We start from the raw sequence: 24,442 nt of genomic DNA on the forward strand, positions 1-24,442 counted from the left end.
CCAGCATTTGTCATTTGTGAACTTTTGAATGATGGCCATTCTGACTGGTGTGAGGTGATAGATACCTCATCATAGTTTTGATTTGCATTTCTCTGATCATTAGTGATAATTGAGCATTTTGTATGTGCCTTTTGATCATTTGTATGTCTTCCTTGAAGAATTGCTTGTTTAGGTCTTCTGCCCATTTTTGGATTGGGTTATTTTTTTCTTATTATGTTGCATGAGCTGCTTATATATTCTGGAGATCAAGCCTTTGTCGGTTTCTTTTCAGCAAATGGTGTTGGAAAAACTGGACAGCAGCATGTAAATCAGTGGAGCTAGAACACTCCCTTACACCATACACAAAAATAAACTCAAAATGGATCAAAGACTGAAACATAAGACAAGATACAATAAACCTCCTAGGAGAAAATATAGGCAAAACATTATCTCACATACATCTCAAAAATGTTCTCCTAGGGCAGTCTACCCAAGCAATAGAAATAAAAGCAAGAATAAACAAATGGGACCTAATTAAACTTACAAGCTTCTGCACAGCAAAGGAAACCATAAGTAAAACAAAATGACAACCTACGGAATGGGAGAACATTTTTGCGAACGATGAAGCCTCCTACTATCTTTTAAAATTTATTCAGTGAGATAACTTGTTCCTCTGATATGGAATATAAACTCAGTGATGCATGCCTTTTTTGATCTATCCTTCTGAGGCAATAAAAATTCATATAGTTTCTTTATATAGTATATACAATCTCAGTTTAGAAATGAGTACATCCAGATTCAGTTAGAATGTCACTGCCCTCGTGGGAGATCCCTTGAGCAGGGTTTCAGGTGGCTACAGGGAGGTTTCTTCGCTGACACACATCTTTCGCTGAAAAACACTCTTGCAACTTTCACCCTTCTGGTCGGGGGAGCGTATGATAGGCTCTCGGTGCAGCTTTGCCTGCCTCTTCCTCTTCCTCTCCTTGTCTCTCTTCTCTCCCTCCCTCTTTCATTGCTTGTGCCTTTGTCAATAGCTTATGCCTTTTACATTTTGTGTCAGATATCAATCAGTGCAGTGACCACTTTATCATATTAAGCTCACCAAGTGGCCTCTGTGAAGCCCATCTCTAGGTTTGGAGCTAGGAGGAAAGACTTAAAGCCCAGCTTTTCCCATAGAAATCCTCTTCACATATCCTTCTACAGTCCAGTCCTCATATATATCATATGGATGACTCCGTACAGATTTTGAGGCATCTGTTTTAAAATTTCCTCATGACAATCTCTCAGATCTCATTTTAGAGTTTGATATCTAATACATCTTGGCACCTTAGCCAGAACTCATTTTGTTGAGAAGCAGAAAATGCTTAGATCTTGTAATTTACATATACTAAAAATGACCATGTTTTTGACATATTAAATAAATGTATATAGCTTATGCAATAATTTCAGATCTTTTATAATAATTCTTGAATTATTTAATTCTGCTCCTGTATAAGAAGCAGTCAAAGAATTGACAACAGGAAGAAACAAAACATTGGCATACTGTCTTCTGCCTCTTCAAACAGATGTAGAACACCCTCATTTTCAGCAAAGTAGATTGATGGGGGGTGGGGAGGATGGCGTGGAGAAGAAAAATTTTTTTTAACTCCTTGATTATTCTGTGAAACTTTGTTTAATAGATTTCAGTTTCTGAGCAGTTGCTATCATTTCAGTTTTTGTTGTTTTTATCTAGTCCTTCTCTCTTTGTCAGAATCCTTTTTAAGACTTCTAAAAATTGGATGATTTCAAAAATAGAATCAGACTTCTCATCTTGTTTTAGTAATACATTACTTAATATTTTTTATCTTCTAGAACATAAACATCTTTTCAAACAGATCACATTTCTTTGCTTTTTGTTCTTAAATAGAGCGGTTATAGCATGAATAGCTTTCACATCTTTTATTTCTGCTTTTGATCTGTTGAGCTTTATCGGCTGGAGGTTATCCAACTGAGTAATGTCATTAAAGAAGGAAGTTTTGCTGTGGAATGCACCTCCCCTAACAGTGATATATAGAAGTTTATTCACTTTGACCTCATATATTGCTTTCACGTTATACGTATTGTGAACTGACACATGTTTTGCCATCTTCCCATCCTCTGCTACAGGATTTCATTGGTTTGACAACCGTAAGTTCTGTACCAACAATGGCAGAGTACTTTGAAACAGGGATGGGGTTAGGGTTAGGGTAGGCTGTGTAGTTTCAAAAAGCCTTCAACTTTTTATTCCAATAAATAAATAAAACTTTTTCGTATTTAGAAAAAGTGAAAAAAATACAGCAACTTAACCAATTAGTATTTTGTAATCATTTTATAAAATATTGTTGAACCAGGTCTTAGCCAATATGACTATTTGGGATACACTTTCATCTTCACATGGTAGCAAAATCTTGGGTATTGATTAGGAATGTTGAAATGCAGTTATAGCTGGTAGCCTTTGCCATTGATACAAACTCAGTGCAGAAAGTTAAACATGTACCCCACTAACTACAAAAGCAAAACTGTATTATGACAAATGTTAGAGTGCAGTTGTTACTCAGTTCATGAATTCTTGAAGTTTAAGTTCTGTTTCATTGTTTTCTGCTGTCACGCATGTAATCAAGAGCTTTGTATACTATAGTTTATATCATCTCTCTTTTATCTGATAATTGCTAAGGAGACAACATTGATACTCTTTTGGGATGGTATGTGACATTTTGCTGAAAAGAAACAGCTTTTAATAAGCTTGAAGAAAAGTATGTTCTCAAGGCTGTAGTCCTAGACACAAGTTTGCAAACTAGTCCATGAAAGAAGTGAAAACTCCTTGAAATCAAAGATCAAGTGTTGTCATTAAGACTGATCCCCCCTCAGAGGAATCCAAAAGGAACATTTCTCAGATACTTTGTGAGATTCACGATGGAAATTTCCAAAGGAAGTATTCTTTTATGCCTTCATGATCTGTGTCACATCCATTTACAGAATGCCATCTTTACACTAAGCTCTACGCATTGGGTCTTAGTTTAACTAACTCCAGTACATCTTTGCTTTTCTTCTGCCAGTTTCATACTCACTCATTCTCACAAACATAGGCCCAGGATCACGCATACACCCCTGGGTGATTAAAAAGATTCAGAACCATTTAACAAGAATACTGTTCTTTTATAGGTCCTTGGAGTTATTTTGTCTTAAGAACCCAACTCTACTCTTTGAAGGATCTATCCTTTGTTTTTCTTATTAAATGACCTCTACTGTTAGCAGTTATTTGAACATGTATATAGCAAGTATGATATGTAGAACCACATAAAAATACTGCAGTGTACGAATAAGATCTGGTGCTCCTCCTTGCCTAATATCTGGCCCAAGGCCTGCTACAGGGAAACTTCTCCCAGCACTGACATGTACCCTTTTTAGAAGTAGGATCATATTTGGCTAAGTTTGACGAGCTTTTGCAGTTTTAAAATAAATCAGCATGGAATTTTATAGCATAAGGTTTTATTTTACAGCATAACACATTTCTAAATAGTAACCTTTGTTACCATACTATTGCCTTAAGATAGGGACTTGGGCACTAAAGATGGTAATATAAAGAAAAGGCTACAAGCAAATACCATGAACAAAATAATACTAATAAAATTGAGAAGGGAGCTAAAAATGTCTTTTGGGTTATTGAAAAAGAATAAAGATAATTTTCATTTTAGGCATGTTGAGTTTGAGATTATAACAAGTCAGTTCGAGATAAAATGAGAGCATAGGAAAAAAGTCAGAACTAAAGAAAGAGATGGGAGCTAGCCCAGATAAATTATATAAGTCTGTGGCCCTTTATCTGCAGTTCCAAAATCCAAAAAGCTCTGATAACTAAGAGTTCTGTTTGTTTTTTAAGGACTCATTTGGCTGCAAAATCTGACCCAGTATGAATTCATGTATAACCTTTATCCTGTGTAGTAAATATTCAGTCATTTTGCTGCATCAGAAATACTAATTTGGTTGATTATGGGATATTGCCCCCATACTCCACTGAGAGTATTGCATAATTTGTAGTGTATGCACCATATTAGCTTCATAAATTTTGAATTCCAAAGTTCATCCGGCCTCAAGGATTTCATGGAAGGAATTACAGACCTAGTAGAAGTCATAAGAGCAACTGTAATGTCATAGAAAGAGAAAAGAAAAAAACTCCAGAAGTAATTCCTGATGTACAGCTTCATTTCTATACCCCAGAAAAATAGAAAAAAAAAAAACAGAAAGGAAGAGACATACCTAGATGATAAGTAACAACAAAAATGACTCTTAAGGAACTTTATTCCCTTCTCTCCATCTTTTATTTTTCTCTATGACATCTAAGAGTTGGCTTTGTTTTTTTCCAACAATACAAGGTGTATAGAGTTAAAAACATGGTGAATGTCTAAAATGCAGGAATTTGGAGAACATAGGTTTTAGATAATCAGGCACAGTAGAATACGTAGATCACAGTGCTGTCTGAAATTTAATTGTCTTTTCTGTGAAATTATAATATAAAATGGGAAATTAATATGATTTTTCTCCTATAAATTCTAATTTGTTTTTTGTTGGGGGGGTATACTATTCATAACAACGAAATTGAGCCAGAAATTGAGTCCATTTTCTCATGTGTGAAATGGGAGTAGACCAGAAGATCTCAAAGTCGCCTTCCAAATTTAAGATAGTATCCTAATCTACTAAAATAATAATTCTTTATGAAGAATCATAACAATGAGAGTTAAGTTTCTGCTGCATAAATAATAAAACATAAGGAAAAATTATTTAATGATAAAAACTAGCTTTTAAAGTACTAGTCTGTTTAATTTTAATTGGATAGACCTATTATATATTTGCATTGATTTTTTTTTTTTCTGTCTTTCAGATTATGTTGTCCTATTGTTTTGGGTGTGATTTTATATTTAAATTCTTCCTTATAATGTACATACAGTGCTTTGTCCAGTGTTTCTTTTTCATAAATTCATGAAATATTTCATAAACCTCTAGCACATAAAATCTCCATCCTATGTAAGGTAATGTAAATGTTCATCCAAAATAAGTTCAGAATCAAAGGAATTTGACCTGTTGAACCAGAGTGAAAGCATCAAACCTTAGAATTTTTAAAACTGGAAGGGAATGTTGTGATGATCTCATCATGCTGGGTTTTATAGTTAGAGAAAGTAAGATGTAGAGAAGTAAGTGGCTTGCTAATAGTCATGCTGGGTAGTGGCAGAGTTAGTTCAGAGTTGTTTTTCCTGTCATATTCTATTGCTGCCTGTGAATAAAAACTGAGAACCATTTTAAGAAATACCATTTTGTTAGCAGTATTTAGGTTGCAAAGATAGGAGTCAGAGAGGACTGGTAGGATTCTGCTCTGGAGTGGTAAGACAGCCTTGCTTACTGAACTATAAAATGCCTTTTACACATTACATGATGTACACATTACCTCAAATAATCTTACAACAGTCATGTAAGGTAGGTGCTATAATCTCTGTACAGATGAAGAAACTGAGACTCAGAAAAGCTGAGTAATTTACCCAGAGAGCTTAGTAAAGAAGAGATATTTATAAGCCAGTATTGTCTGATTCTATATTACTCTGCACTTTATCACAGTGTGGCCTCCCAGACCAAGATGAATGAAAGGGAGGAGATTCTGAAAGAATACGTGATATGGATAAGATCGTTATAGGAGGAAACTCAAATTCAGTATTTTCTACTTTGGGCAGATCTGGGGAGGTCCATGATCATGTACTTCTTGAACAAGCAGACTTCTTTCTGGGTGCCTGCCATCTGAAAAGCACTTGGTGGGAAAACAGTAGTGTAAGACATGGAAGAAGCATAAAGTATTTCCCTTTTTGTCACCCCATTTTAAAAGAATCATGGATATTTTGATAAGAACATGTATTCTTTAAATGTTATTTTCTAATTATAAAAGTATATATATTAATTTTAGAAAATATAGAAAATAATAAAATAGCAAACAAAAATTACCAGTGATTCCTCCCTAAATAAGTCAGCATGTATTCCATTTTGGTGTGTTCTTTTGATAAGAGTAATTGTTGTGATGTATCCTCAGAAAATTAACGTGTATGCATGATGAAAATCTTTACCATATATGTGAATGTACTTAATCCAAAATATACGTCACATAGCTGTAGTGAAGTTTGTTTTAAGGTAGAATTGAAGGACTGTGCCCATTAGGAAGTCTGTAGGTTGATGGTAAGCAGAATAGCTGTAATTCACAGTACAATGAAAGCCTTAGTGTTCATTTGAACTGGTTAAGCCTGCTGACTAACAGTGGTGCAGTATGAAATCGCATTCAGCATTCCCCTGAGTCTGAATCATCCACTGTGGAACAGTGATTGAAAACAGAGCTGGTCCTCCCACAGCAGAAAAGTCATGACACCCGTGATTTCAACCATGGACTTATTCTGCCTTCAAATCTGGTCCAGATCCCTCTTTTTTTGAATGTTGTGAAATTCAGAACTCAGGTTTCATTACCATTTGAGCAATCTAGTCCCTGCTCTAAAATGATAACAGCAAATGAATAGAATTAGACTATAATTCTTTTTCTTGTTCCTTCAGGTGAATCAGTTCAGGCAGCTGTATTCCAAAGTCATCAATGATAAACATGACGATGTCATGGCCAAGTTTGGCGCTATTCTGGCCCAGGGCATACTGGACGCAGGTAAATGTTTTTAAATCTTCCAGATTTATTTTATCTGTTTAAACTAAATCTAATGAAATATCTGTTCTAACCATATGATGTTGTAGAAATTGAGTCTGGGGCTGTTTATTCCTGGAGAAAATATGGAGCCTACTGTTCATAGAAATAATTCAGTAGAGTTGTTAAGAGCACAGACTGTTAAAGTTTGAATCCCAGTCCCTTTACAGCACTAACTGTATTTCCCCTCTTTATGTCTGTTTTCTTGTCTTGTAAAGTCTACCTCATAGTGTCGGGAGGATTAAAAATACATGTAAAGCAATTAAAACAGTCCCAGTCACTTAGTTAAGTGTTCAATGAGTATTGGCTTATTTTTTTCCTTTAATTTTCTTAGTATATATCCATTTTTAAACACATTGACATTGGAAAGTTTTTTGAGGAAAAAATTAGGCTTTAGACAAATCCTAGCAGCCAAATGATTTAAAAGTAAGATGCCTGGAATATTTGCCTAGTAAACACATAGTACACTATACCAACTGGCTCCTGAATTCATACCCTTCACCACTGCACTATGGTTTATTTCAGAAGAGATGGGCTGCCCTTACAAGGTAGAATGGTGTGCTTTAGTACCTTGGACTGGGGATTCATTCAACAGACTCTAACTGTTATTATTGGCAATATCTGACTCAATAGGGTAGAAGGGAATGAACATAACTATTTCGTTATTCAAGTATCTGATTCTTTTTCTAACTGTACCCTAGCCGTGTAGAATATATAATCTGTTTTATTAATCTTTGCTAATTTGAAAGGTAAAAAATAGTATCTCAAGGCTTTCATAGTACTATTATTGATGAGCTTTTCTTAAATTTATTAGTTATATTGATTTCTTCTAATAAAAAATTTTATTCCTTATTCTTATTTTATTCCAGCCATTCTTCTCTTGGTCAGCCAGACATGTGTTTATATTTTTAGTTGAAGGAGATCAGGAAAAGAAGCTGAAATTTTTTGCTATCTGAAGTTTTTTTGTTACTCTCTTAGGTTTTCTGTCTGCTGAGAATATTTTTTTAATCATATCAAGGTTTTCAGCATCCTTGTTTTATAATTTTAGGTACTCTCCTGTATATGGCTTTTTAAAAAAATCTGTCTCCTTTTGAATATGTTTATTTTATCTTTCTTGATTAGATTTGCTAGAGATTTCTGTTTTTATTTATTTATATGCTGTTGCTAATCTTTTTTCCCCCTAAATTCTTTATTTTTGCTCAAATCTTTTATTTGCTTTTTTTTTTTCTTTTTTAGGATGTTGGTACTGTTTTCTAAATTTTTGAGGCAAATACTCTTCTCTTTTAATCTATTTTTCTAGTGGGATTTGTTTTGTTTTAATTTTCCAAGAAGTTGAACGTTTTCTGCTTAAATTTTTAGTGTTTTTAAATTTCTCTCTCTTTTAATTAAAGATAGTTCCTTGCAGCTGTAAATAAATAAGGGGAATATGCTATAGATATTTTAGATGAAGTGAACCATTTCAGTTCTCGGTATTGATTCTCCCAGGTATAAACAATATAGACATTGACATGCCATAGTTTCTCCCTTCTCATTCTTTGCCACCTTCCAATATTTTTATATTATGTTTACATTGTCATGGTTTATAACATTTACAGTCTCTTGTGAAATAATAATTCCCACTGTTTAGTCTTAGTTCCATATTTAAATAGAGTCACTGCTCACCACTGTTTACTTTTGTTGCTGCTGCTTTTTCCAGGTATCAGTGCTATGACTTGACACTTAAATGGCTGGATTTTGTCAGTCTTTCATTTACATTTGGATTCATTCTCCATGAGTTTTGACACGTGCATAATGACATGTATCCACCTTTACATTATCATGCAGAATAGTTTCACTGCCGTAAGAATCCTCTGTGCTTTACCTTTTCATTCCTCCCTCCCCACAGTCCCCAGCAATCACTGGTTTTTTTTTTGTTTTTTTTTTTTGTTTGTTTGTTTTTTTGCTGTCTTTATAGCTTTAGTTTTTTTCTTTTTCAAAGTTGTGTAGTTGGAACCATATAGTATGTAACCTTTTCAGGTTGGCTACTTTTGGTAATTGGTTTTTAAATAGGATTTAGAAGAAACATTTTACCACTCCATAATCTTTTGTTTTTTCTTTTAGGTGCTACTTTTTGAAGTTTTGGTTTTAAAGTACAACCCTTTACTCATTCATTCAGTACTACTGTAATTTTTGCTGGCTTTTACTAAATTAGAGTCATTTGTTAAGAATTAAGGGAGGATAATTCTCTGTTTTAGCTTTATTTTGCCATCTTTATTTGAAATCCTCTGTCTTCTCCTTCCCCTTTGAGCCCCTCTCTCCTTCCACCTCTTTTTTTGTATCTGTTTGATCTGTCATGAACCAATCAAGTTTTGATGCTTCTTTCATTTATTTTTTTTATTTATAATCATTTTTGCCTTAGGTATTTTAGTGTTATTTAGTACATAAAAGTTCTGTACTGCCGAGTTCACTCTTAGGAGCATAAAGTTATTCTCTTACTCCTTTTCAATTTGCTAATTTGCTATCTTCCTAGAAAACTGTGCTGCAACTGCTTAGAAAAATTTTTAGCCCTGTAATTTGTCTCTCAGAAGTTAGAAGTAGTAGAGAAAATCTGGAGAGGGCAACTTCAATGGAATGAGTGAAGTTGAAGTTTATGAGAACTTACTCATGATTTGGTTTCCTCAAGGAGAAAAGCTTAAGATTAAGCAGGTTTATGGTTGAAGTTTGTAAAACTGTGTAAACACTATCAATAGAATAAACTTGCCCTTATTTTATATTAAATCTCAGACTGTTAGAACTACTTTAGTTTCTAAGTCTGAAGAAGATAGGTTATATTGAAATAAAAGGAAATTCAGCTTCAGAACTTAAATCAAATATCACATTCTCTAGGAAGCCTTCCCCACCCCCTTCTTCTGCCCTGTTCAGCCTACTCCTAGGTTAGGTGGGCCATGCTTAGTTAGCTCTGTGTTCCCACTAGTACTTGGATTTATATCTATTATAATATTTTTATGCTTTATTTTAATTATCTAATTATCTGTCTTCACTAGATTGGAGGTTCTTTGGAATCTTTTCCAGTATTTTATTCAAAATTCTCAATATATAGTAGGCATTCTGTGACTGTGGGGGTTAGAATAGGGAAGGATATAAGCAGACAGTAAATATATATAACTCATTCCCGTTGGAAAAACAAAGTTAAAGTGTATCTGATTTTTTTTCTAGGTAAAATCTTAAAGTATCTGTAGTGGAGTATTAAGAAAATCTAGATTATTTGGTTGAACAGTAGAACCCTGATTCTTATAAAAAATTAAAATGCCTTTTGGTTTAGTAAAGTTAGTACATACTTCCTGACTCCAAGAAAATTTGAAGGCATCTGTGAGATACTGAGATGAAGAGAAGTAAAATGTAAGCAATGGAGATCCAGAATTGAAATTCAAATTAGGGTGGTGACTGGGTACAGAGAAGCCCTATTTTTGTAGGCTGTGGTATATAAACTAAAGGATTTGTGTCTCAGAGTTCTGGAATCCAGCACTAACACTGCTACTGTAGAACAGAGGCTGCAACACAGCAGCCCATGGGCCATATCTGCCTTAAACACAGTTTTCGTCTCCCTAGCAAAATTTTGGGCAAAATCCAGATTCAAGTGCACTTTTAAAAAGAAAATTACATAGTGACTCTGGGCCTCCATCCCTAGTGACACGTCCTCTTTAAATATGGTAAGAACTTTTCAGTTTGCTTCAATACCCACTGCTTCCAGTCCAAGTTCTCTCGTTTGTTTACCTCACCAGTTCCTAAAAGCATTCAAGTTTGCAACCCCTAAAGCCTCCTAAAATCTCAGCCTTACAAGGGTAAAGATGCAGCTAATTGATGCTTGGATCTTAGCTCTCGTTCAATAGCTTTCCGGCTGTGTTTCTCTGCACTCCCTCAAGGGATAGTCTAGGAGACGTGGCAAGGGGTAGGTAAACAGGTCAGGTTCTACGCCCAAAATCTCTTCTGATTTAACAGAATTAGCTCTGATTTCATTGTTTTGCATATTATGCTTCTTCAAAATTTTTTTTCAGTTGAATCAAGGATTGGATATTAAAATTTTTCTTTTGTTAGTGGCAGTGCTCTAGTTCAAATGCTCAAGTTCAAACTCTCATTTTGTCAATGGGAAGAAAAAACTTAAGAGGTTAAGTGATTTGTCCATTTCCACAAAGCTAGTTAATGTTAGACCTGCCTGCATTCAGACATGACTAGAGCACAAAGAGTAAACTGAGCGAACAGTATCTACCTCTTGTCTCTTTGCTGTCTGCAAATACAGTATGTACTAAAATTTTACTTTTTGTTTGCACATTAAAGGCCAATGTACAGTATAGATTAATATATAATTTAGCGTATACCATTCTGATATCCTTCAGGCTTAGTTTATTTTTAAATGCCTACCTATTTAGAAAGAAGTTCTAAATTTACCAAGTCTGGCACTTCCAGTTTTGGAGATCCTAGATAGTTCACTGGCTGGCTAATTCCAATGACTCCATATTAGATTTTATGAACTATACTTTTAAAATAATCACCAAATTCTTCCCTAGTGCAGTACTTAGAAATCTTTATTATTGCCCTGCTGGATTCATATTTATGGTTTCCCTCCTTTTCTACAGGTGGTCATAATGTCACAATCTCCTTGCAGTCCAGAACGGGGCACACCCATATGCCTTCTGTGGTTGGCGTCCTTGTCTTTACCCAGTTTTGGTTCTGGTTTCCTCTTTCACACTTCTTATCATTGGCTTATACTCCTACCTGTGTCATTGGCCTTAACAAAGACTTAAAGGTATGTTTGTGAGACCTCAGTTTTATAGTATATCTTCTTCAGCATATCCTATTCATCACCCACTCACAAGGATTTTCATGAGATTTTAAAGATGAGTTGGCATCTCATTAGTAAAGTACTTTCCTTCAAACTGACTCATCCATCACCTTGCTGAGAGGAGTGTGTTGGTGGAAGTTTTGAGAATCAAGTCTCCTTACTAACTGTGTAATCTTGGGTATATTGGTTGAGAGGGAATGGTGAGAAAGAGGCAAAATATAAAAATATGAAAAGGCTTTATAGGTCACTCTGGTGAATTTTATTTAATACTGAAGGTCTGTGGGAGCTGCTGAAAGATTTCATGCAGATAAATGACATGATGAGATTTGCATTTTAGAAACATCATTCTGGTATCAATGGATATTAGTTACAATGCTACTGCAATAATCTGGGCAAGGAAGACTTAAACGAAATCTTACTAAGGAAGGAAGGTTTGAGACAGAGACATGTTTCAGTGTTATGTGATGCTAGAGTGTTTGATGGAAGAAAAGATTATTGCTAAACAGAACAATATAGGAGGGTGTCCCTTTGGTAGTGGTGAAAACAAGATCAACAGAGAGGAGCCAGGGAAACTGACAGAAAGAAACTGATCACTTAAGTCAAAGACTTAAGGTGACGCATTCCCTGTCATCTTACTATCCTTTTTTTATTTAAATAGGGTTTTTGCTTATGTCTTTCTCAGTCCTGTGGCCTAATGATTCACTTCTTGTTCTGCCACCCTCTCAGAGGCCCTTTGACCTTTAAATAACTCTTACATATGGTCGTCACCATTGTTTAAAAGTTCTATTAAATTTTCAGAGTAGAATATCTTTCTAAAAAAATTGGCTGGTAAAGATTGAGTGTTTCATTGAATTGATTTTTTTTCAGTATAGCTATACAGCCAATTAATCATCCTTTAAATGTTTCAGTGTTAAACTACTATATTTATAAATACTGAGCAGTTTTATCTCTCAAAACAAGAGGTTTGGGTTTCCCAATCCTTAACCTTTAACATTGTGGTTAAACATCCTGTATAATCTTTAGGGACTTCTCCCTCTGCCACACAATTTTATGATCTCTGTTTCCATTTTGCAGTGAAAGTGGGATGGGAAAGATAAGACTGCTCTTCGTAATAAATGTGATGCTTATTACCATTCTCTATCAATGCAAATTGGGTATAAATGGAGAAAAATTCAGACTAGAGAACTTTAAATGTGGTCAATAAGTAATGCAAAGCTGACTTTTCCATTAGGCTCATGCTAGATTCTTGTAAGGTGTGATTGTATGGTGTAGAAACTGTATACAGACTTGTATAGGTTGTTAAGGTGGTACAAGGAAGGCACATGGAAGTTAGGTACGCAGGTTAGATGTCAGGTGACACTTCACAAAAGAGGTTAACAGTTGATCTCAGGCTCACACCACGAGTGAAACTTAACCCACTGAAGCAGAGTGCATAGTCAACAAAGATGAAAGGGATGCCTGTTTAAAGGCACAGAGTTTCAGCAAAGTATAGGGAATCATAGTACTGTAAAGCACCTCAAAACTAATGCAATGAAAGAAAACAGATGCTGTTGGAGAGGAGTGATGACGTAATTGGAGAGCTGTGTAATTTAGCCTGGATTGAGACCTCTGACATCCTTTTGCATTTGTATGCTTGTTAGGCGCATAGAATACTTAAATCTTGATTTTGATTATTGTAATAGAGAGGGGGCAATTCTTTTATTTCTTCAGATGCCGAAAGTTCAGTATAAATCAAACTGTAAACCATCCACATTTGCATATCCTGCCCCTCTGGAAGTACCAAAAGAAAAAGAAAAGGAAAAGGTAGGTTCTTTATTCCTTTGAGCATTTGTACTTACAGGAGCTGCTTCGTGTTTTACTTCGGTTTGTTTTAAATATTTTTATGTTTTAAATTAGATATTTTAAAAGTAATACTTCTTATTGTAAAATCTAACATTTCACAAGAATATAAAATGAAAACCCTTTTCTTTTCTGGTCATCAAAGTCCGTGTTGCAGGAATCACAATTTGTGAATCCCTCCAAATATTTCCTCTGCACATATCAATACCTTTTATACCACAAACAGAATTATTCTCTCCATACTGCTCTGCATCTAATTTGTTTTCACCCTAATGATTTTTTTTAAAAACTTTTGATGTGTATTGATCTCATTTTTCCCAAAGCTGCAGGGCAGTTCTTACATGTATATATCATTGTCTTACCAGTTCCTTATCTGATGGACATTCAGAGTTATTTCAGATTGTCACTGTTACAAATGAGACTGGAATAAGAATTTTTATATATGCATATTTGTGCACTAGTACAAGTATATCATAGGATCCTAGGTGTGTGGAATTGATTGATCAAAAGTAATGCACATTTTCACAAGTATTAACTAAATTTCCTTTCAAAATGGATATAACCAATTTATACTCCTACCAACGGATGTGAAGACACTCATGATACGTGTTTAGTTAAACTTGGTGAAATTGAGAACTATGCTTGTGCCTGCAGTTTTTTCAGTAAAATTATCCTTTATGATACCTTAGGTTTAGGGAAATGATTTTTTTTCTCTTAAGATGATGTTCCATATTAGCCAGTTGTTGATTATTTGCTGTAAATTTTGTGGGTGGTAGGTAATGATATCCTTTGACAGCAGTTTCTTGCTCATCAGCTGTGTTTCAGGGCCTCCTGCCTTTTGAGTCTAAAACAAAGTCAGCTTTACACCAGTTCTGCCCAGGCTTGCTTTTTCACCTTTGAAAGTCATCAAGGAGGATAATTCCAGTCTAACCACTCACCCACTGTATATTACCATTGTAGGGCATCTAGTCCATGGAGAAAATGTTTGTTTTCCATTGCTTTCCCTATAAAGTATAAATGGGTGCAGCACCCAGCTCTCTGTCTCAGAAATTCATCATAGCAAATTCACATCCAAGGTAGGCTACAGAAAGAAATTAGAGTTATATTGGACACAGGCCTCTGGGAACTAAAGATTCACCTGATGGCTGTAGCAATAAATTACCCTTATATTCCCAGATTATTTTGTTCTTTATGACACTTAACTACCAAGAAACCAGGTAGTATTATAGAACTAAATTCTCTTTGAGGTTGTACATTTGTATGTGAGTAAGGGATTACAATGATTTACCCTGTTAATTCTTCTAGGTTTCCACTGCTGTGCTATCTATTACTGCCAAGGCTAAAAAGAAGGAAAAAGAAAAGGAAAAAAAGGAGGAGGAGAAAATGGAAGTGGTAGGTATAACTAGGTGGTCATATGGATTAATGTAGCTATTTCTGTCATGGTCCAGATTCTTCCTTAGTTAAACATTGTTATACTTTACTCTTGGCCTCCTTTAAATAATTATCCTATCCAAGCATACAGACTCATATAATTACAATTATAATTGGAAGAGACTTTAGAAATTATATCCATTCATGGGAAGAATAGAAGGGTACAAATCACGAATGAGTTCTTGGATAAAGTGATAACTAAAATGGGTTTTGAAAGGCAGAGTAGGATTTTTAGCAGACAGGAAGATGATGGTGTGTGAAAGAAAGGCCCTTTGGGAAAAAGGGAATATCATCTATTTAAATATCTCTGCTGATAGAAAAACCTCATCCTTTACAACTAAGTTAAATACTGTTCTCACCCCCAAGCAGAGTTACCATCTGTCTTGTCTGAGTTTTGTATCACTTTAGCTTCACTTCCACTATATCTAATCCTAAGTACCTTTTGCACCGCTAGTTGCTCAGTAAATTTATCAGACATTATTCAGAGATGTGGAACAGAAGTGAATCTTTTTTTTTTTCCCCTCTAGGATGAGGCAGAGAAAAAGGAAGAAAAAGAGAAGAAAAAAGAACCTGAGCCAAACTTCCAGTTATTGGATAATCCAGCCCGAGTTATGCCTGCCCAACTTAAAGTCCTAAGCATGCCAGAGACCTGTAGATACCAGCCTTTCAAACCAGTAAGTTCCTAACGGCCCTTAGCTATGTACCAAAAGCATGTTAATCTATAGGACAATGGAATGTTTATAGAGAAGGGTAGATCTCCAAAGTATTAGAGAAAGCTCTGTAGTACTAATAAATCTCTTAGCAAGAGAGAGCATTCTCTTCCATTCTATATAGATTTGGGGGAGCTTTTCTTTGAATAACACTGCAAACATTCTGCATCCACCAGAGGCTTCCATCATTAGAAGTTCCTAATACAGCATAGTAATTAGTACCGGAGACTCTGGAGCCAGACAGCCTGAGTGTGAATCCTGATTCTACCACTTTCAGCCACTGTGACCTTAAGCCAAGTGCTGATCCTCTCTACCTCAGCTTCCACTACTGTGAAATAAGAATTACCATCCCTAACTTGTAGGAATGTGGTAAAGACTGAACAAAGTAATGCAGTTACTACATAAGCAGTTAGAGTGTTCTATTTTACAGTTAGAAAAGGATCTTTATGCCATTTAATTTATTCTGAAGCACAATGTTTCATGTTAGAAACAAATGCTGATCAGAAATTTGAGCATGATAATGTCTTTATTTTCTAGGTTCTTATATCTAGAAAACTAGAGCGCCATTAGTAGACACATTTATTTAATACATCCAAATCCTGGACCTATCTTTAAAAAATGTCATACACAAGATTTCTAGATCCTTATAGAACAGTAAACCCATTCTTAGGAACTTGAAGGTGATCCCTGATGGTGGTGACATCTCTTACCCACAATTATGAGTCAGGGTCTTACCTGACTAGATTATCAGCTAGAGGGGAGCAGGGCAGAGGATGGAAGATAGCTATATTTAGTAGTGAAGAGCTTGAATTGGGCAGAACTGAGTTTATACTCCAGCTCTGCCATTTCTTAGCTGTGTGACAGAGACAGGTCATTTAATTGCTTTCTGTTTCTGTTTCCTCATCTGTAATAATTGGGATGGTGATACTACCTACCATCTAGTAATATTGTAAAGATTAAATAAATTGTTATATATAAACACCTGAAACAATATCTGGAACGTGGTAAATCCTCAATAAGTATTACTTGGTGGTGGTGACAAGTCCGCAGACATCTGACACTGTACTTAATAGGCAGACTAAATCAACTAAAATAAGTTCAAAGAAGTAAAGGAACTAAATCTAAAGAACTAAAGGAAAGGATAAGAATGATGTCTCAACAAATCGTGAATGTCAGTAAAGAGAAATTATGAACAGTAATCAAATAGACATTCTGGTGTTGCAAAATAACTACAGTAACTGAAATGAAAATTTTGCTAGAGGAGCTCAACAGCTGATCCAAGCAGACTTGAGCAAAGTTCAAGATAGGTCATCTGAGGGACAGCCCAAAAACAAAAGGTGAAAAAGAAGTGAACAGAGCCTCAGAGACCTGTTAAAAACTATCAGGCACACCAGCATACACAGAAATGGGGTAATGGGAGTCCCAAAAGGAGGGAGCAAAGGATAGAAGTCCACATAGATTTGGGGGAGCTTTTCTTTTCTTGTGTGACCCTGTAAACCAAAGGCTTACATCATAGAAATAAGACTACTTGAGGAAATGACAGAAAACGTCCCAGATTGTATGAATAGCACTCATCTACATATCCAGGATGCTCAGTAAGAGAGAGATCCACACCTACACACATCATAATCAGCCTGCTCAGAGACAAAGAAGGGATCTTTTTTCTTTTTTCTTTTTTTTACTTGAGCTAGCATTGTTTTACTACCAATATTAAGTTTTGTGTATACAACATTATTATTGTACAGCAGTGTGCTCACCACTAAAAGATCAACAGCTGATTTGTCATTAGAAACCACGGAAGCCAGAGTTCTGTGGTTCAGAGTGCTGAAAGAAAAGACTCAACCAAGAATGCTAAATCTAGCAAAACTGTCCTTCAGAAATGAAGGCAAAAATTGTGACATTCACAGATAAGAACTAAGAGACTTTGTTGCCAGCCAACCTGCCATGTAAGAAATACTAATATTGACCCCCTCAGGCTGAAATGAAAGGACACTAGACAAAGTTGAAGTCATGAAAAAATAAAGAGCACTGGTAAACATTACTCTATAGATAAATATAAAAGATAGTTTGAATGTATTTTTGTTTGTAACTCTTTCTCTTTTAAGTGATTTAAGGACAATGGATAAAGCAATCATAAATTAGTATTGATAAGTACACACTGTGTAAAAATGTAATTTGCACTGAAATGTGTCTGACTTTCTTCTGGCTGCTGTAACAGATTGTCACCTACCAATTAAGCCTGGGTGACTTAAACAACAAACATTTATTTCTCACAGTTCTGAGACTGAAAGTGCAAGATCAGGGTGCCAACATGAGCGAGTTCTTGGTAAAGGCCCCCGTCCTAGCTTGTAGACAGCCCTCTTCACATTGTATCCTCACATAGCAGAGAGAGAAGAAGCAAGCTCTCTGCATGTCTCTTCTTACAAGGACACTAATTGCATTCCTGACAGCTTTTCCCTCATGACCTAATTGCATCCTGAAGGTTCACTTCCTCCCACCATCACTTTGGGGGTGGGTAGGATTTCAAAATATGAATTTTGGGGCGGCAAAAACATATAGGCATGTTTGGCACATACATGAACCATACAGAACCATGTCTAGCACATAATACGTGTATAATAAATGTTGGTTATTGTTATAATTATTCTTATTATATATGGCAAATAAATTCCTGTTTGTTTAATCAAAAAAAAAAGACTAAAGGCGGAAGACTCAGATTACTAAAATCAGGAAACAAAGAGGGGATATTACTGCCAATCTTAACAGAAATAAAAGGATCATGAGAGAATACTATGAATAATCTAGATGAAAGAGGCAAATTCCTAGAAAGACACAAACTACTATAACTGACTTAAGAAGAAATAGAAAATCTGAATAGATAAATAAGTAGAGAAATTGAATTAATAATCAGAAAACAACAAAGAAAAGCCCAGGGCTAGATGGCTTCACTGGTTAATTCTATCAAATGTTAAAAAAATTAGCACTGATCCTTTACAAACTCTTCTAAAAAATAGGAGAGGGGGAACACTACCGAACTCATTCTGTGAGGCCAGTATGACTGTAATAGTAAAACCAGGCAACAACATTACAAGAAAAAAGGTATACAGAGCAATAATTCATGAATTGGAAGATTTAATATTTAAGATGGCAGTACTTCCCATTTTGATGTATCAATTGAATAGAGTCCTTATCAAAATCCCAGCTGACTTTTTCCCCCAGAAATTAACAAGCTGATCCTAAAATTCATATGGAAATGCAAGAGACCCAGCCGGAATAGCCAAAACAATCTCAAAAAGAAGAACAAAGTTGGAAGAATCACATTCCCCAATTCCAAAACTTACTTCAAAGCTACAGTAATGAAGACTATAGTATTGGCATAAGGATAGACATCCAGGTAAATAGATTTAAACTGAGAGTCCAAAAATAAACCCATATGTTTATGGTCAGTTGATTTTTGACAAGGATGCTAAGACCATTCAATGGAGAAAGAATAGTCTTTTCAAGAAAGACAGCTGGATATCCATGTGCAAAAGAGTTAAAGTTGGATCCTACCTTATATCAATATGTAAAAAGTAACTGAAAATGGATCAAAGACTTAGATGTAAGAGTGAACACTGTAAAACCCTTAGAAGAAAACATATATGTAAATCTTCATGATCTTGAATTAGGCAGTGCTTTCTTATGTGTGACATCTAAAGCATAAGCAACCCCCAAAAAAGATAAAGTGGACTCTCAAATTAAAAACTTTTGTGTAGCAAAAGATGGTGTCAAAAAAAAATGGAAAGAAAACCCACAGAATAAAAAATATTTTCAAATCATAGATCTGATAAGAGACTTGTATCCAAATTTTTTTAACTTAAAACCCAATAGTAAAAAGACAAATAACCTATTTTTTAAATGGGCAAAGGATTTGAATAGGCATTTCTCCAAAGAAGATTTACAAATGGCCAAAAGCACATGAAAAGATGCTCAGCATCATTCATCATTAGGGAAATATAAATCAAAACCACAAGGAGATACCACACACCCACTAGGATGGCTGTAGCCGTAGTCAAAAAGACAGACAATAGATTTGTAGATCAAAGATAGAAAGGATGTGGGGAAATTGGAACTGTCATGTAGTAGTGGTGGGAATGTAAACTGTTGCAGCCTCTATGGAAACCAGTTTGGCAGTTCCTCAAAAAGTTAAATGTGACTTTCCATATGACCCAGCAGTTCCACTCCCCAAGTATACGCCCAAGAGAATGAAAACCATGTCCACACAAACACTCGTACACTAATGTTTACATCAGCTTTATACATAACAGCCAAAAAGTAGAAACAACTCAGATGTCTGTCAAGTGGTGAATGGATAAACTGTGATACGTGCAATGAAATACTATTCAGCCAAAAAAGAAAGGACATACTGCAACATATTTGAACCTTAAAAACATTACGCTAAGTGAAAAAAGCCAGACACAAAAAGCCACATGTTGTGTGATTCTCTTTATTTAAGATGTCCAGGGAGACAAATCCACAGAGAATGAAGTTGCTTTAGCCTCTGCAGGGCCTGGGACTAGGGGAAAACAGAGAATGACTGCTACTGGGCACAGGGTTTCTTTTAGATTGATTAATGTGTTCTTGAATAAGATAAGTGGAGGTGGTCGCACGACTTTGTGAATATACTAAAAAAAAAAAATCACTGAATTGTACTCTTTAAAAGAGTTGACTTGTGTGAATTGTATCTCAGTTTTAAAAAAGAAAGAAAAGACTGCCTCTGTGCATATGTGCAGTGATGAAAGGAGTGCCCCCTGACGCTTTCCTCCAGTCCCCTCAATGGCAGGGTCATCAGACCCTTCCTCAGACACTGTATTCGAAAGAGGCAGCTTTAGTTTTGAAAATGGGTTGCTTTCCTACTCTGTTTTCTGTCCATTTTAAAAGATGTCTTATAGAGAGTATGGAGCATTTGGGAACAGAAAGTGTTCCATTGCCTCTGTCTTCAGTTGTCACTAGCCTTCTCAGAAAACAGGAATGTCAGGTATCTTATTCTCTGCTTAAAGAGTGAATTTTCTCTCTAACGTATAAGGCATTAATAAATCTAAACCATTTAACTATAAAAAGCTCTTCCCATATGTTGATCATATTGCAGGATTTGGGTTGGAACATTCCAGTTAGGCATGAAACAGTACAGTTATAACCTGGGGCCATATGTTTCCAAAATATAGGGAGTCCCTTGAGAATATGGATATTTTCTTCTGTTTTCTGAAAGATTCATCTCCATTTGCCCCTTTAGAAGGTTCAAGTAACTTTTTAGGCTATGGAGTATTAGGATAGTGTCCATGTTACTCTGTTCTTGGGTAAATATTGGTAGTAAAAGCAGGGTCCATTTATAAAAATGACTCCTCTTTAAGAAAAGCAAATTTTTCAAGGGAAAAGGTTATAGATGTATGGATATGTGTGTGTTGAGAGAAGGAAAAGAGTTTAAAAATTCAGAAGGCACACCAGTTTTATAGCGTGGCAGGGCAAAATTCTTATGAGTGAAAATTAGATTAGGTTGAACTACAGAGATGCTTAGACACATGTGAATCATTTAACTAATGTGCTTGTGCTCCTTTTCCTTCCCAGTAATGTGCTTTGGTAGAAATATGTTTTTTTCCAGATGTGCCTGCCACTGTTGACTGATCTAATTACAGAGAGCAGCTTTCCATTTCCTTTGACACAGGCAAGCAAATAGAATAAGATTAGCACACCAGAGATGGGCGAACAGTTTGGTGTTTGGATTTACCTCACACTAATATGTTTGGGAAAGGGCTTAATAGAATTGCTTCTACATTCTACTTCCCTTTTGTTTCCCAACTAGTTCTTCACTGTCTTGTATCACAAGGATTTGTAGATTAAAGTGAAAAACCCTCAGATGTGTGTTATTTATATTGTAGTCTCTGTCATTCTAAAACTGCTGGAGAAAAATTGGCTTTTCATTTGTAGATTGTCTTTTGTGTCCAAAATGATGTTTGTCTCACAAATGATAAAGTATCTGTTAGGCTGACGTGCATCTCTAAACTTCAACATGCATACAAATCACCTTGGTATCTTGATGAAATACAGACTGAAAGATCTAGAGTAGGGCCACGTTTCTACGTTTCTCACAAGCTCCCGGGGAACAATGATGCCGCTGGTCCAGGACCACGCGTTGAGTAGCGCAAGGTGTTAGAATACTGTATTTGGATAGTAAATGTTCTCCCTGCAGTCCAGCAGAGGCTAGTACTCAGAAATATTCTTAAATTGACATGCACCGTCCAGACATAGCAATACCACATGTTCTGTCATCTAGAGACACTGGGCCGAGTTTGCAAATATTCCTACTGATGACAGTCATCTTTATCCTTTGTTACGCACCTTGACACTGCTATCCTCATTCAGTCTTCACTGGCCCCTTCTTACAGTTGAACAGCTTGGTTAAGTCACTGGTATAGCATCACAAAGGCCAAATGCCCAGGTTGTCTGACTCTCATCTTAGAAAGCGTAGTTCCATCCTAGTTCTTTACGTCCAAATCATTCCAGTAGCTTTAAGGTCCCATTTAACAAATTTGCCCTCTAGATTCTGGAGCAACCTGGAAATATGAGTGGAGCTTGTACTTCTTCATTCCCTCTCTTTATAGCTGTCCATTGGCGGCATCATCATTCTGAAGGATACCAGTGAAGACATTGAAGAGCTGGTAGAACCTGTGGCAGCCCATGGCCCGAAAATCGAGGAGGAGGAACAAGAACCAGAACCCCCAGAACCATTTGAGTATATTGATGATTAAGGACCAGAGGTGTGTGTGGAACAAAATTGTATATCAAGGGAAACCTCTCTGTTATACTTCACAGATGTTTTATGCAGGAACATTTTCTCCCTTTTTTCCTGTTTTGCTTAATCCCTGTTTACCTAAACAGTATTAAAACTTCCATTTTTTGACCTCTTCTTACATACATAACCACCAGTTCCTTTTTTATTTCTTCTTTGACTCTCTACCCTCTAGTGTTCCACCAGTGCTGTTCAAAGTGGCTGGACTGCAACTTGTTTTCATAGGTCCATGAGAAAGTAGGGATCTTAGTTCAGAATGTAACTCTACTCGATGCTTTTTCATTTTAAAAAAAAAAAAAAAAGGCCTTGCTACCCCCTGACGCTAAAAAAGTCCCTAAAAAAGTCTGCTGAACTGACAGTCTGCTCAGTGGTGGAGTCGATTTACATTTCGATGCAAGCTCCTTGTTGCAGGTCAGTTATAGTTTATGGACTGGCACTGGTTGGTAGATCACACTTTGAGTAGCACAAGTCTAAATCCTTCATTGATCCTTTTCTCTATCTTCCTTTCCGTTGGCAGTTTTTGGCACCAAAAGGCTTAACATTCATTTATTTAATGAAGCTGTTGAACATCTAATATGTATAAAAAATGGTGCTTATTATAGGTACTTTGGGGTCAGACTATAACACAAAGCTTTGTGTAGTTGAAAAAAGATTATCATCATTATTATTATAATGTTGAAGGGGTTTTTAGATACAGAAGATTGGAATAATCTAATTTTATGAAATTGTCATTCTATGTCCCCCATTTTTTGAATGGTCACCTCATATTTGAAGATGCATATAAATTGCACAAAGAAGGTTCTCTAATTCCACACTAGTACAAATATGTTGTCAAATAAATATGAATTTATGCTATTCTTTAAAGAAAATAAGAACAGTATCAATTATTACATGACGACAAAAAGATACATTTAAATGTCAGATTGCAAATCAGCACCATGACTATCACAAACTGACTAGCAATTAATGAAAGCTTTTATAAAAATCTCAGATAAATATTAAGGCAGAAACCCTGCCATTAGTAGAAAAATATATTCAAACCTCTAAGAGACAATTGAGATTTATATATTCCCTGCTTGTTTTTGAAAATTATCTTTCAGCTCTTGATGGTTCCCTAAGCTTTACCTAACCAGCCCACGACGGTATTAATACCATGAGCTCTCAGTCTCTGTGCAGAACTGAACTCACACTAAGCCCGTTCAGCCTTTCACAATGCCTTCCTGAAACCTCCCTGATGAGGTCTTTCAGGGCAGTTAACTATAGGATGGCTTAGAAGTTTTCAGTTGGAAATTGGATTCTTGTTAGTTTTCAAAAGGGTAAAATACTCAGTCCAATAAGAATTTGAAAACTAGTCTGTCTAAGCACAAACTGGCATATTAGGACTACGTGATCAGGGTTGGGGCTAGTTTTATGCTTCATCAGCTAGTAGTTATTCTTTTCAAAAAAAAAAAAAAAAGTTTTTAAAATAAAGAATAGCTCTACTTCTCGCTCTCATTTCTTTGCCAGGATTCTGTTGCTCGTCTGAAGAAGATTGCCCGGGGTCACACTGAAAATACCCGTAAGGAAGTTCATGCTGACGCCTGCTATTCACTGCATGTATCATCCATTGCCTCTGTGCTGGCCTTGTCTCCAAGTCTTTGGCTGACGAGAAGATATATGACTATTTCGTGTGCTCTTTCACACAAGTTGGTTTTCAAATAAATATATTAAAATCTCCAGATGGACAAGGACTTGTTTGTTTTTTAGCCTGGGTTTTCAGTAAATGGATCTAATACCCTTTCCTCTCAGCATGAAATGCCTAAATCCAAAGAGCTAAAACTCCTTGCTTGCTGAGTGTGCATGACTTTAATATTGGTGAAAGAGTTAAATATTTTATAGGTTATTTGAAAAATAATGGAAAAAATAAGAAAGGAAAATAATCAACCCTTGTTTATTACTCCAAGAATTCTCTGTAGTTTTGTTTAAACAGGACTGAGGGTGTGGGATGCCAGCACTACTGAAGAAGTCCCTTTCATGATCCAAGGGAAGTGTAGTCTGTTTAGGCAGCTCAGAAGCATTTTTTAAAAATAAGCTTTGTTTATTGTTTCCTGCTTTTGACCCTGTTA

At 35.8% G+C, this 24,442-nt stretch overlaps 1 protein-coding gene across 1 annotated transcript in view; it reads left to right on the top strand.

The window, feature by feature from the left end:
* Window positions 1-24,055, top strand: part of PSMD1 (proteasome 26S subunit, non-ATPase 1) — an 80,717-nt gene extending 56,662 nt beyond the window's left edge. Inside the window, exons 19-25 of the mRNA XM_031452373.2 lie at window positions 6,574-6,676; window positions 11,326-11,495; window positions 13,242-13,334; window positions 14,676-14,762; window positions 15,329-15,475; window positions 22,150-22,305; window positions 23,844-24,055. Of these exons, the coding sequence (XP_031308233.1) occupies window positions 6,574-6,676; window positions 11,326-11,495; window positions 13,242-13,334; window positions 14,676-14,762; window positions 15,329-15,475; window positions 22,150-22,296 (747 nt within the window). The 3' untranslated portion in view covers window positions 22,297-22,305; window positions 23,844-24,055. The remainder of the gene's footprint in view (window positions 1-6,573; window positions 6,677-11,325; window positions 11,496-13,241; window positions 13,335-14,675; window positions 14,763-15,328; window positions 15,476-22,149; window positions 22,306-23,843) is intronic.
* Window positions 24,056-24,442: the final 387 nt, after the last annotated feature.

Source organism: Camelus dromedarius, chromosome 4 (genome assembly GCF_036321535.1).
Source record: "Camelus dromedarius isolate mCamDro1 chromosome 4, mCamDro1.pat, whole genome shotgun sequence".
NCBI lineage: Eukaryota > Metazoa > Chordata > Mammalia > Artiodactyla > Camelidae > Camelus > Camelus dromedarius.